The 14,726-nt window shown below is 40.4% G+C and overlaps 1 protein-coding gene across 2 annotated transcripts in view; it reads left to right on the top strand.

Moving 5' to 3' along the window:
- The window catches only part of TCF7L1 (transcription factor 7 like 1), a 59,898-nt gene extending 53,436 nt beyond the window's left edge, over positions 1-6,462 (top strand). For both annotated transcript variants that reach the window (XM_077306475.1, XM_077306476.1), the window contains exons 9-12: positions 579-738; positions 1,490-1,597; positions 4,116-4,176; positions 5,339-6,462. In XM_077306475.1, coding sequence (XP_077162590.1) covers positions 579-738; positions 1,490-1,597; positions 4,116-4,176; positions 5,339-5,772 — 763 coding nt within the window. In that variant the 3' untranslated portion in view covers positions 5,773-6,462. The remainder of the gene's footprint in view (positions 1-578; positions 739-1,489; positions 1,598-4,115; positions 4,177-5,338) is intronic.
- Positions 6,463-14,726: the final 8,264 nt, after the last annotated feature.

Below are 14,726 nucleotides of genomic sequence, written 5' to 3'. Positions count from 1 at the left end.
GGAGTTGTCTATGGGTTTGCAGAACCATAAATTTGTTCAGTGACTGATAGAATCGTGCACACAGTTTTGATTCTCACAGGAGCCCATCATTGGCTGATGAGATACAAGGATATATGAAATAGATGAAAAGTTACTCTTGCCTTAAGGATGTGCTAGAATTCTGCATCCTTCTGTCAAGTTCTCTACTTAGATCTTCCTGATATCACCTTGCTGTAATTTGAGCTTAGATTATGAATAGAGCCATGACACACTGAATATCTTTCCCAATATGGCCATCAAGAATGTGGAACAGGAATTATCACTACATGATGGATGTGCCCTATGAAGTGAAAAGCCTTAATTATGACACTTGCAGAGGGAAAAACTCATGACGGGGGTACTGTAAGATTTACTCTGGGTAACATGCAAAAATTTTCATGACAAGTTTTAGCCATCTGACCAGGTTTTAATTGTTGTCCAATAAAAAAAAGATTTTTCCCTTAAGTAACTTTTTCTCTGTTGCCTGCACAACAGGCAGGAGAGAGCTTGTGGCTATGATCAGGACTATGGGACTGTAATAAAAAATATCACTGTTCCAGAAAAACACCTGTCATTGTCAAAAAGGAGGAGGAGAAGAAACCCCATATAAAGAAACCTCTGAATGCATTCATGTTGTACATGAAGGAGATGCGAGCCAAGGTGGTGGCAGAGTGTACACTGAAGGAGAGTGCAGCTATCAATCAGATCCTAGGAAGAAGGGTACAAAATAAATAACTAACTGGCTTCTCTACCCTATCCCTTTCCCCATCCTTTAGGCTGCTGAATGACATGTAAAGGTAGGCTGTATCTATATTATATTGTCTTGTAGCAGTGAAACTAACACATTAGCTAAACTGGTGTGTAAAACATTTGCAATACAGCATCTTGTGATTAAATCATATGTAAAGGACAGGAGTAGTTTTATGGATTGCCTGTGGATTGAGAAAGAAGAACCTGGGGCAAAGATGAGTGGAAGAAAAGGTGGCTTGATGAAATTTGGGGATTTGATGAACGGGTCTCTGAAGAAACCTCACAACCACAGCCTATATATATTGGGGGCAAGAATGCTAGGGAGACTGGTAAGAGATAAGGTGATTAATGAACTGTAATGACAACAGGAGGCTCAAAAGCAAAGTTCTGAAGAAAATGGAGGAGACAAAAATGATATAAAATTGGCAACTTTTTGTGTTGGCTTTTGGAATAGGAGAAGTAGTACAATACTGGCAGAAAAGGAATGCATCAGCAAAAGCCCGGGGTCTGTGTTTCAAGGAACTGAGGGGGACATAGTATTTCTAGAACTAGGCCTTCAATCTTCTGTACCTACAAGAGTTGTATAGAAAAGGAATTCTGCCACTTACTCAATTGTTGAGCCTTTGTATATAAAGGGAAAGCAGTCCTGTCTTTAAAGGAGGGAGATGGTGTCCAACTTCACCAGATACTTCAGTCTTTGCTGTCTTTTCCCTTATCTCAGTGGCATTCATTATCCCGTGAGGAGCAAGCCAAATATTATGAACTAGCTCGGAAAGAGAGACAGCTTCATTCTCAGCTATACCCTACCTGGTCTGCACGAGATAACTATGTAAGTCCTATTCTGATTAAGGAAGCTTTGACTTTTGAAAGTTTATTCTCTGAAAAACTTGTTGGTCTCTAAAGTGCTACTGGATTAGAATGTAGTCCGAACTGAGTGTGTGTGTGTGTACAATGCTTAAGAAATCCAGCATATATTCTACCTTAAAGATATCCAGGTTTGGCTTTAAGGGAACCCAGCTCTGCACCCACACATTAAGTAAGTTTTTGTATTTTGTAACTCTACAAAATTGCTTTCAAGAGTGAAGTTTTTAAAAAAGAGTGGGAGATTGGAGATGATGCAAGGTGTTGTGTGGCAAAATGTGTGAAGCAAGGATAATGACAGGGCAGAATAATAATACAGAAGCTGGGATCAAGTGACCAACTTGGGCAAGGAATGGTAGTGGAAGTAGTTAGCAAGATTGTGGATAACAGACAAAAGTCCTGCTTTGCCTCTGATTTCCTGGTTTTCACTGAAAACTGAAAGAACTGTTTGTGTGTGACAAGAGCCGCCAAGTTGCTTTCGACCACTGATGATCCTATGAATTAATGAGCTCCAAAACACCCTATTCAGATCCTGCAAGTTCTGGGCTGCAGCTTCCTTTATAGAGTCAGTCTGTCTCGTGCTGGGTCTTCTCTTTTCCTGCTGTTTTCAAATTTTCCTAGTGTTATTGTCTTTTCCAGTGACTGTTATCTTCTTATAACCAAAAGTATTGACCAAAGTACAATAGCCGCAGATCGTTTTAGCTTTTAGAGAGGAATTCATGCTTGATTTGTAATTATCTTTCTTCCTGTCAGCTTTCTTCATTGGCCAGCTTTAACACCCATACATAATAATGGGGGATACTATGTTTTTGTTGGTTTTCTTTTTTTTAATTCTGTTAACAGAGTACACTATGACAGGAGATATATATTTAACAATCATGCAAAAATGTACATATATTTGGAGGGGATCTCCCAACCTTTATGACAAGCTTCTCCAAATTAGACATAAGAGGCATCCACTTATCCACAAAGTGAGATAATATAGAATCCGAATCTTTAGGGTTAACTATTGAAGAGATTTTCTCCATACCCAATAGACCTCGAGTTTTAACCTTCCAGAATGTTAAAGATGGAGGTGTATACTTCTCAGTTTGTTGCAATACACATCAATATCCTTATGAGAAGGTAAATCCAATAATAGCTCTTAGGTATATAGCTCTAACTTTACAGATTTTTGAAACATCATAAGTACTTTGCTCCAAAACCCTTGAATGGCTGGGATGGGGATACTGTGGTATGAATTATATTGAGCTTGGTTGGCAACAACAGATCCTTACATGTAAATATTTTTCCAGCTCCTTCATGGCTGTCCTTCCTGTTTCAATCTCCTCCTGATTTCTTGGTTGAGGTCTCCCTATCAGTTGATAATAAGGGTTAAAATGCTTGCTGTAAAATGAAGAACAAATCAGTACATCCTTTGATGGCCATATTCTGCACTAGATCCATAGTTTGACTACTCATTGATGGATCCAGTGATTCTTCCTGTCCTTCATTTTAAAGCAAGTATATCCCTATACTTACAAAGAAAATGTCATGCATTTCATGCATTGCTCACTTTTGTGAAATAATAAAAAGGGTACCTTGCAAGCACTAATACACTAATACCTTGCAAGCACTAATACTCGAGGCTTGAGAATTTTCTTGAATTGTTTCATTTGAACTTGAAGAAGGAACAGCCCCTGAGCATACTTTTGCTTGCTTGCTTTCTCTTAAGAGTCAAGTTCCCACAAGTCTCATTGTCACTGTATTAATGGAAAAATTGATATAGGTTGTGCTAAGATTGCTGATCAGTATGCCTATTTGTCTCACCAGCTGTTTGCTCTGTCCAACTCTTTTCTTATTCTGCTCTTGTCTGTTACATTTTGTAAACTTTTCAAGACACTACCACTGTATTTTTTATTGTGATGCTTTTTGTGGGTCTTTTTTTTTTTTTTTTTTGCATTTTAAATGTAGTATGTACCCAGTGGAAGCCCATTCTTTCTGTTCTTGTGAACATAAGCTTTATTCAAGATGCATGTTATATTGCATCCTACTTTTTTTCCTTTCTTTTTTTTTTTTTTTGCCATAACAGCCAGAACCTCCCAGGAACATTGCTGCACCTCACTGAATGTAGTATTTCAAAGAGTTAGGCGCTATTGGCACTGAAATTCAGATCAAGTGGACTGCCATTATATAATTGTATAGATCCAGACAATATAAACTATATTCATGTGTTTCTGGTAAATGCCAATGTATGAATTTACCAGGCAGCATGTAACCCAAATAAACATAATGATGATAGTATGTAAGCTTAGTATTACACTCTCTTGTTTTACATTTGATAGTGTAAGTTCTTTGACTGCAATGGTTTGGCCAAGCAAAAATTCCTTATGTAGATTCTTACTATTTTTCCCTGATGAAGTCTCAGCCTGAAGACAAACCTTGTTGTATTTTTGCTGACTGCCATTATTTGAGATGATCATCACTTGGGGATTTGTACCTTGCAGGGTAAGAAAAAGAAGAGAAAAAGAGAGAAACAACCTCAACAGCAAATTCAAGAAACAGGAAGTAAGTCTCAGTACATTATCTTTCCATAGACTGGTCATCGTTCATAGTGGTTGTTATTTAAAATGTTATTTAGCCATAAAATATTTACCCATAAAATATGTGAGACAGATTCTAACACTAGTGAAGCAGTATATTTGATTTAAAACAAAAAACCCAATAACAACCATAAGGGCAGCAGAATGAAAGCAACAAATAATCAGTAAGAAAACAGTTGCCAGTCTATATGTATCTCTTGTTGACAATCTTTGAGTGCCTCTGATAGTGAGCTTAACTAATAAACAGAATCATTTTTTAGAAGTAAAGTCACCCTTCAGATTACCTGGTCCATGTCTAGGATGACAGCACTATTTTTTTCTTTCATTGGAATGGAAACAACCAAATCAAAATTCCTAATGTGTTAGCATTTAAATGTGTGTCCCCTCTCATATATGTGTAAAATAAAACATAAAAATGTTTTGGGTCATAGGGAAAACATTTTTGTAAGTATTATACAGCTTCCTGTCAATAAAAGGGAAATCAAAATGCTAGTGAGGATTATAAGAAAAGCCATTTGTGGAGAGAAAAATGAAGGGAAAAATCAGCCTCTGAGTTTCTGGTTAAACTTAAGCTATTCAAGGTGCAGAAAGATTATTTAGCCATCACCAAAGGTTATTGAGTCAAAAAGCAAAACTTGCATTTTAAGTTTTTATTTGAACTTCTGAACAGGCATGTCACTTCCAGCTTTAGCTTTTTCCAGTGCAGGAATTACAATAGAATCAAGGAGGCTCACAAAATATCCCAAAGCTAGTCAGTAACTTTGAATTGCAGATTTCTGGAAGATCTCCTGCTGTGAAGGCATATTGTCTATGATTCTATAAAAGGCTGCTCTGTTTCAAATGAGCTGCTTTGGATGGTTGTCCTATTTGTACCTCTTCCTCCAGTGTTATTCAGAAATGCTTCCTCTGACATAGAAAAGCCTTTATTTTTTAGCAAACTCTTGATTAATTTACTATATGAGTGGCAAAGGTTTATTGTCCAGACTGGTCCACCTTGATATTTGGATAATGCAGAGCTTGAATTTGAGCTGCCATGAGACTTATTGTGACGATAAAGTGAATTATCTTTGTGCAGAAGTTAGTTGGGAAGTAAATTAACTAGTACATTTTCCTTTTCTCATAAACAGATTCTGTGGCCTCAAAGAACAAGAAGCCATGTGTGCAGTACTTGTCTGCTGAAAAATCCTGTGACAGCCCTGCATCCTCTCATGGCAGCATGTTAGATTCTCCAGCCACCCCCTCCACAGCACTGGCATCGCCTGCAGCTCCTGCTGCCACCCATTCTGAACAGGCTCAGCCCCTCTCCCTAACCACCAAACCTGAAGCCAGAGCCCAGCTGTCTCTGCACTCGGCTTCTTTCCTATCAAGCAAAGCTGCCGCCTCTTCCTCTAGCTTGACTAGCCAGTCATCACTCCTCTCTAGGCCCCTCCCATTCTCCTCAATTGCCCCCACAGCTCTCCTGACCACGCCTCCTTCCTTTGCAGCCATTCCTTCTCCACAGGCTGCCTTGGCCGTGTTACAGGCCCAACCGCTATCCTTAGTAACCAAACCAACTGACTGAGGAAAATTCCCATCCTGCATCCCTGCTGAAGCCACAAGTGAGATTACAAAGCAAACAAGCCATTTATTGGTCAATATTTGACCCTTTCTGAACTCTTCCATAAGGTGACTCTTGAGGAAGAAGGTGCTCTACTCTCGGAGTTGTTTTCAGTAGTCTGTCTAAAGACCATTTTTTATTTTTTAAAAAAATAAAAACAAAAAAATTCCCAGAATTTTTTTTTTTACAAAACCATGAACAAGATGAAAACAGAAGGCAAGCCGCATCTTTTGTTCCTGTCAGTGCCCCTTGGCACATGGACTTGTACAGATGGATCATCTCTCAGTGGTGTTTGCATGTTTTGTTATATTGCTAACTTTTGCTATTCCCTGTTCCCCTGGCCAGGCAGCGTTTGATTTATGCTACTTACTCCAGCCAACCTACAGTTCCATCATTTTCGAAGAGACTGCCAACGGTTACCAGAAGACAAAATATCAGAGAGATGTAGTGCCTCACTGATACACATAAAATCTGTCCAGCCCTGAGGAGGCCCAGATCCTTTTCCTGTACTCTGGAGTGTTCATCCAGGAAAATGGCAGGACAATCCACCCTATTTCCTCACCACGTTATTTTGTGTAACAGGAAGTAGGGGAATGGGCTTTGGGGAATTGCCTGTTACTTTAACGAGGAAAATAAATCTGCATCTTAACTTTCTGTGTGAGAGTGTTCAATGATAGAGTGTAATCAATTCATAGATCTCCATCTTGTATCCTATTAATTTAACCCATCAGACCATTGGTGCTTCTCTTTCTCTTAGTTATATTGTCCTCAGTTTCTGAATTGGTGCAGAGATAACACATGTTTATCACACCCCTTTCCACCTTCATAACTCATAGTCAACCCTCTTTGATGGGGCTATAACACACGATCACAGTGCTTTGGATGCTACTGTGTCTAGTTTCCTCATTCTCAGAAAAAGAGCAAAAACTGACTTGTGGAGAGTATGTTGCAATCAGTTCTTCTCAGTCTCTGGATTCCTGCTGGCCATCAAGGAGCAGCAATAAATCATGTTAAGAAATAAAGTCAGAATAAATCAACATCATCAGGTATTTTCAGGAGTTTATGTTACTAGTTTATGTCACTTAAATATGAGTTTGATAGACTATAGTTAAAGCTATAGACTATAGTTAACGTACAACCTGAAGAACTTGCTTTAACTTACTGTGTAACTTGGCTGTGTATAAGATGCAGATAACTGATAATTTGCGTAATGCATTTTAGCCGTATTTTCCCCACAGATTGATAACATTGCCCTCTGTCTCAAGTAGTACTTGAAGTTGAAAAACAAAGTTTGAGTCCAGTGGCAGCTTTAAGACAAACAAAGTTGTATTCAATTTTTATTTAAGGTATAAGCTTTTGTAGGCATGCACACTTCTTCAGATATAAAGTATGCCTGCACACAAAAGATGATACATTAAATAAAGCTTTGTTCATTTTAAAGGTGCCACTGGACTCAAAATTGGTTCTGCTCAGACCAACAAGGCTATCCACCTGAATTAATTGAAGTTGGTATTTTAGGCTTCAATGATACTTCTGCTAAATTAATCTGGTAAGGGCTTGGAGGAGGAGTGTGTCTCATGGCTTAAGTGCCACTCAGCACTTAACACCCACTCGGTGGCTGCCCTGCCCCTGTGTACCTCTTCCACCAACCGGCTTGCCTGTGTGTCCAGCAGCCATCCAGTCGCCTTCCATCCCCCACCCCTGACCACCCCTTCCTGACAGCTGCCTATATAGTTCTACTTTCCATTTTCCTAAGTTATTACACTAAACACTGCTTTGCCCAAGCTTCAGAAAGACTGTAATGATAATGTTGTAGTGTTTATGAACTAAAGGAGATTAACTCTTGGTCGGTTCACAAATTAGATTCCAAATAACTTGCTTTTGATGTGGGTGACAGATGCTCATCCTTGCAGCGTTGGATATACTACACGGGGTGACCACCTTTCTAAAATTCACCAGGTATAAGGATCTGAAAACAAAGAATCATAGAATAATAGAGTTGGAAGGGATCTCTTGGGTCATTTAGTCCAACCTCATGCGCTATGCAGGACACTCACAACCCTAACGCTCATCCACTGTAATCTGCCACCCGCTTGAACCTTCACAGAATCAGCCTCTCCGTCAGTTGGCTATCAAGCCTCGGTTAAAAAAAGCCTGTTCCACTGTGAAACCGCTCTGTCAGGAATTTCGCTAATGTTTAGATGGAATTTCTTTTGAATTAATTTCATCCCGTTGTTTCTGGTCCGTCCCTCTGGAGCAAGAGAGAACAACTCTGCTCCATCCTCTATATGGCACCCTTTTAAATATTTGAAGATGGTTATCAGATCCCCCCTCAGTCGTCTCCAGGCTAAACAGACCAAGCTCCCCCAACCTTTCCTCATATGTCTTGGTCTCCAAACCCCTCAACATCTTTGTTGCCCTCCTCTGGACATGCTCCAGTTTGTCAACATCCCTCTTCAACTTTGGTGCCCAAAACTGAACACAGTACTCCAAGTGAGGCCGAACCACAGCAGAGTAAAGCGGTATCATCACCTCCCATGATCTGGACATGATACTCGGTTCGATACATGGTAATACTGTGGTAATGCTAGATACAGTGATAGGGATGTTCCTTATCCAAATATTTTTCCAGAAGAGATCTAACCACAGGTTGTTGTCAGAGGGTTCAGGTGAGGATCTGGGACACTAATGCAAGTAGGAACAGTCAAAATCTTGGCCGAAAGCTGGGACTTATTCAATAGCACGTGAAAATCCTGTTATTTATTTCACAATTCCTTTACCAAGATCAGGAGAATTTGTATGGGGCTTGCAGTAGCTTCCTATCCCAAGTGCTCATTGGTACATACCAGCTTAACTGGAAGGCTACAGCATCACTTTAATGCTTACAAAGGCAGTGAGGATACTCAGATTCAGCCTTTCAAATTCAGTTGTAGCTGTGCCTCCAGAGCATGTGCTGTTTATCACAGCGCATACCTGCAGCAAAATAGATGTGTATGCAATTACCACGAGTGTATACAGTTTTTATGGGGCAAGGGGTTCCTACCTGTAAGTACTTTTCATTTAGATAATATATGATTATGAATTTCTTGAAGAAAATTTAGTAAAGGTCTCAGCAATCCTGCAAAAAGTTCTACAGCTGTATGTTGGCCTCTTGCACACAGGTATTCACAATTCCAGTTCTCAGCATCCTTTCACATCTAAGATTTTTGTTGATCATATAGTGAAGGTCTCACTCAAGGATGATCCTCATGCTAGTTTTAAATCACAATTAGCTTTATCTATAGTCCAAGTCTTCAGGTTAGTGCTAATCTTTCTGTTTTGCTTTTGTCCCATCATGGAATTAACAAATTTGTCTGCATGTGAATTGAAATGAGCAAATGTGGTGACGTTGTACTTACTTCTTTAAGAACTTTTTACAAGCTACATCTAGGTGGATTCAACCAAGAATATTTAATTTAGGGTCTGTAACTGAGGGTCAAAACTCTCTTTGCACTAGAAAATAATCTCTGAAAGAAGTTTTGTTTCAAGAGGGGAACCAACAAACACTATCAGGACCAGGATTTTAAAAGGGTTTTTAAAAAATGTACTAATTGACAAATTATACGCTGGGGGGAAAGGAGAGCATATACTGGGGCTTGTTATTTATTGCATCACAATTGCACTGATAAAAGACAATGAAAAGAAGCAGAATAATCGTGTATCGATAACTTGATCTCCAGTAAAAGAAGCAGCAGCAAGACAAATGCAGAGGCAGAAATAATCTGAACCCACGCATTGTTTGAGCATGCAGCTTCAAGAATCAAAACCTTGGCAGGAACAGCAAGCACCAATGAAACTGAGGGCTTCATCATTTTTCACAGAAAATTGGATACTAGGAATCCAAGTTATTAACTCTACAATGTTTTTTCCCCCTAGAAGATGACGTTCAATGATAATAAAAAGTCTGTTTCGCGAAAACATTGGATATTTGGCAAGGATCACCTGAGTCATGTGCAGCCTCATTCTGAGAACCCCAAGAGCAGCCTGCACACAAGCAGCCTCTTGAATCAGATTTCATGGAAAATTAAGGGCATGAAGCGACCTGTCAGAATAATTAAAGTCTGACCCAGGGCCAGACAGCGTCAAACAGATGTTGGGCTTCAGCAGGAGAATATTTCTTTGTTTTACACTACATTTTCCCATACAGAAAAGAACATCTGTTAGGATGCTTTTGCAGAGCTCCCATGCTTAGTGGGGTTTGGATTCTACCTTAGCTAACAGGATGCAGTTGGCAAAACAGCCTCTTGGTTTATATGCCCAGGGATCTGTCTGCTTCCTTTGCTGAAGAAGATAGCATGGCATGAAGTCGCTTAGTTGTTAAGCTCCTGTTCTCACACCCTTAAAGAAGCTGTGTAGGTATTAGCTAATGGACTCAGTGCATTCTTCATTAAGTATGATGTTCCGTCATGGTGCTTAGAGCAGGCAATAGCTTAACATGTCTGAAGGGTGACATTCACAAAAACAGTAAATGAGGGCAGATCATATACACAGTTTAGTTCAATTCTCTTATTTACTGCCATGAATTTAGGAAGCTTTGAGTTAGTAGATGTTCATCAAAGCTTGTACCCCTGCTGTTTCCCATTAGGTGTCCAGTGATGACCAAGAGGCAAACCAGCATCATCCTAAAGACTCTGGGCATCTGGTAGCACCCTGACTGCATCCCAGCCTCAGGTAATCACAGCCTCCACATCCACCAGGCTACTAAAACTAATTTTGCTGAAGAATGCTGTCTACCTAGCCCACCAACTTGGGCTGTATAGATTTATTATTAGATCTGAAATTATTTCCTCCATCACCAGCACTGGAGACTTGTTACATTTTCCACCTTCCCTTACTGTCTGAGACAGATGTGGTTGTTGGCGTTTAGTAGATTAAGTTGAGAGTGATTGGCCTAAGGTCATGCAGTGTTTTTCATGGCAGAATGAAACCAGGTCTCTCCAGTCCTATTGCAACCTTGATTACCAACCAACAATGGTTTGCACAAACACTGAAGGTACAGGCATCCAGGGCCTAGTCGACAGTATTGTTGTTAGAATTGGAGAGTCTACAATTCCAGAAGGCCAGTTCATGCATTTACAGAGCAATTTTAAGCAGAGTGACATACCCATTGAGCCAATTGAATTCACTGGATATCGAAATGTGTTCATCTATTTAGAGGTTTGTTTACTTTTCAAGCTGAAAAATACTCCTTTGAAAAGTGTTCTGTTTGAGATTCTGTTTTGGGAACCCAAAGCAGCTCATATCTTTCTCCCCTCCTGTCTTCCATTTTATCCTTACAACAAACCTGTGATTTAGGTTAGTCTGAGAATATTCCCATATATGCAGAAAAATCTGGAAAAAATACTACTACTGCTAAACTGGGAGGTTAAAAGGCAAAATAATAGAAATTAAATCTGCAGTTTTGAAAGTATTGCCAGTGCTATTCTTATCCTTCTAAAAAGCAAGAGGAGGGAGCTGAGCCCTTTTCAGGGCATTTGAGGAAGAATTCTTCAGGGCCAGGCCTGAAAGAAATCAATGGATGCTTGATAGCACTCATATTCCATGACCGATCCAGACCGAGCTACAGGCTAATGTTCAACAAAGCCCTGGGACAGGGATGAGAGTTTCAGATCTTAGTGACCCAGGTTTGAAACCCTTGGATGAATCACAAATTCCCTGGTTTGTAGAAAGGCCTGCATTGTTTGTTTGTGGACCCAGTCTTTGGATTTAAGTATTCACAGACTTGGTAACATTGAGAATTATGTAGGCTGTCCAGTATCTGGAACCTGCCAGTTTGGCAGTCACCAACATTTGCAAAACTATTTAATATAATCATGCCAGTAATAATTATATATTATATATATAATTTGTTTGTATATATAATTTTTAGCCCACCCTTACTAGTTTACAACTGCTATTCATTAGAAACATGCATAAAATAATGCTACAGGAAGTAGTTGAGCTTATTTTCAAAACATGGAGCTGGCATACCAACTCCATAGTACTGCACATTTCCTTTACAAGTTAAAATTATGTTAACTATTTCAAATGTTTCCTTATTTTAAAAAGTCAAGCTAGAGAAGAGCAGCTGTAAAGCTTAACTGCAGGTCTGTCATGCACCATCTGCTGACAAGTTCCAGCGACTTTTCCCAGTCTGGTCTCCGAAGCAGATTAAGATCTACCTTGATCTATTGCCATTCGGTTGCAGATGTAGAATGTTGTACTGAAATATTAGCAGCAAACTACCTCTCTTGAGTTTTTATGCAAAATTTTGCTTTTTATTTGGATTCTGCCCTGTTTCATTGTCCTTCAGGCATTTTCACATTCATGAGTCTATTTCTGTTTCCAAATGAAATAGAATTAATTTCTCAGGTAAGATTCAGCGAAACACAGCGTTTCATTGTTTTTACCACCCCTGAACAAACCTGAGCCAAAGCTCTGATGTCACGTAGCTCAGGAAGTGAATTTCTAGCCAGGACCAGCGCACAGTAAGAAGCCTGTTTCAACAGCAGCAAAGGAGAGAGAGCCCTGAGGGGCCCAAAAATCCAGTAGCAGCTGTAGCAAAGTCTTTTGCAAGGTTTTCTTTGTGGCATTTCAGTATGTCATGGCTTTCCTTTTCTCTTCTGAAGCCATGCTGATTTATTTTTATTTAGAACTGCCCATGTCAGGTCTTAGGGTTTAATTTAGGTTCTGGGTGTTTATTCTACCCATCATTAGCTTCTCCCTCTAAAATTAAACTATCTAAAACATGCAACAGCTGTTCGTGGCAAGTAATGCGTGCCTCCTGCTGTTGTACCACCAGCAATTCATAGATTTTCCTCCAGCTTCTCTCTAGTTGGTACCTTTCTTCGGTACACCTATTTATCACTGCTAGCAACAGGCCTTGAAGCCATGTGCATAAAGAAGAAAGCAATGCTGAGAAGAAGGGACCAGAAACAAGGAACAGCAAGCCTCCAAGAACTGTGTCTATGTAACAAGTGAGCAGGAGGTATCAAGTGGCCATTCTCCTCGCCTTGCAACCTAAGGGACTCTACCTCAGAGATAAGGAACATCACATGGCATGAAGAATGGTATGACAGTTTATTGAACTGCTCTATTTTCACTTGTCCCAAACCTCAAGGTTTAGGATTGCGAGCACTGGAATAATGAGTTGGGCAGTCAGGTCCTAAAACTATGGCTGTTCCTCTTTGGGGACCAAATGGTCAGCTCATTAAGAGCCTGAGGTGGGTGAAACGTTTAAAAGAGCTTGTTATAAGGCCTCTTCAATTTGGGTACCATCTGGGTAGCAGCTCAGTTTTTATGCATTTTTAGTGACGAAGGGGGGCTACTACTGTCACCTTCGCTTGCATAACTAATCATGGTCAGCACTGGAGTAACGTCCTCCCAACCTTTCCCTTCCTCTTTCTTTTCAAACCAGACTTTTTGCTATCTGAAATGCCTAATGAGGTCTCGGGGGAACAACACAGTGAAAGCCTTAATTAGGGAGTCAGACGCAACCCATCTAGTGGCACAAGACAAAACGAATGCTTCCTTGAACCCACCTTTTGTGACAGACCATGGGGGAGGATTGCCAGATGTCTTCCTTCCCAGCTCCACACATCAGGGTGAAGTAGAAGCTCCCCCAGCCTTCAACTTGCCTACCCAGGCAGCTGGTGCAGAGGCAGAGGCTACACTCAATACATTTTAATTAGCATAATTAAACTCCTCAATTTGCTAATTGTTTTTCCTTTTGATCTTCTATTCTGACCAAATTAACCCTCAGGGGAAGGGTATGCTTCCAGCAAGGTGAAGACTTCATTATCTATTCTGAAAGATGCAGCCTATATGATGGGCGTTGGGGGTCTATAATAGTTTCCCGAGTGCTAATGATGCCCAGGCTAGCCTGATTTTGTCAGATCTCAGAAAATAAGCACAGTCAGCCCTGATTAGTACTTTGATGGGAGACCACCAAGAAAGTCCAGCGAACCACCTCTGAATGTCCCTAGCCTTGGAAACGCTACAGTTGCTCTACGGGATCACTGTAGGTCAGCTGCAACTTGAAAGGTGCACGTGTGCACACACACACATCATTGAGTGGTGGGATTGCTTCATATTTTGCAAGGATGCTGTGGTGCTTCTTTTCAATGGACTGTGATAACGTGCTGGGTTAGCCAATATCATGAGCCTGCTTTGTTTATTGACTTGAATCCCATGATAAATCTCCACTCGTTTGTAGAATGTGACTTCCTAGCCCTTCTTCTGCAGTCCAAAGACAAGAAGCATAAGGAGAGAGTCAGAGGTCTGTAACAGGATGCAAGAATTGCCCAAAAAACAAACATACCCCACTCATAGAATCATAAAATCATAGAGTTGGAGGGGACCTCCAGGATCATCTAGAGTCATAAAATAATAGAGTTGGAAGGGACCTCATGGGTCATCTGGTCCATTGAAAAGAAGCACCAATCCCTTACAGAATGCAGGAAATTCACAACTACCTGCCCACCTACAGTGACCCCAATGCCTTGCCCAGATGATGCCCCCCCTTTAAAAAAAAACCAATTCCTAGTAAGTCTGTTCTGGAGGAAATTTGCCTTCTGACCCCAAAGTGGCAATCAGCATTTCCCTGGGCCTGCAAGAAAGGGCCACAAGGGCCAAGCTCAGACACAATCCCTTCTGCCCACCCACTCACAATCTGCCTAGGTTCACAGAATCAGCATTTGTGTCAGATGGCTATCTAGTCTCTGCTTAAAAAATTCCAAAAAAGGAGAACCGACCACCTCTTGCGGAAGCCTGTTCAACTGAGAAACAGCTCTGTCAGGAACTTCTTCCAGATGTTATGCCGAAACGTTCTTCAATTAGCAGAAATTTCCCCCAGTATCCAATTCAAATAGTTGTGTTTACAAGGTTTTCATTCTTGGTAA

Source organism: Paroedura picta, chromosome 12 (genome assembly GCF_049243985.1).
Source record: "Paroedura picta isolate Pp20150507F chromosome 12, Ppicta_v3.0, whole genome shotgun sequence".
Lineage (NCBI taxonomy): Eukaryota > Metazoa > Chordata > Lepidosauria > Squamata > Gekkonidae > Paroedura > Paroedura picta.
The sequence above is the reverse complement of the archived record's forward strand: the minus strand, read 5'-3'. Positions and strand labels throughout refer to the sequence as shown.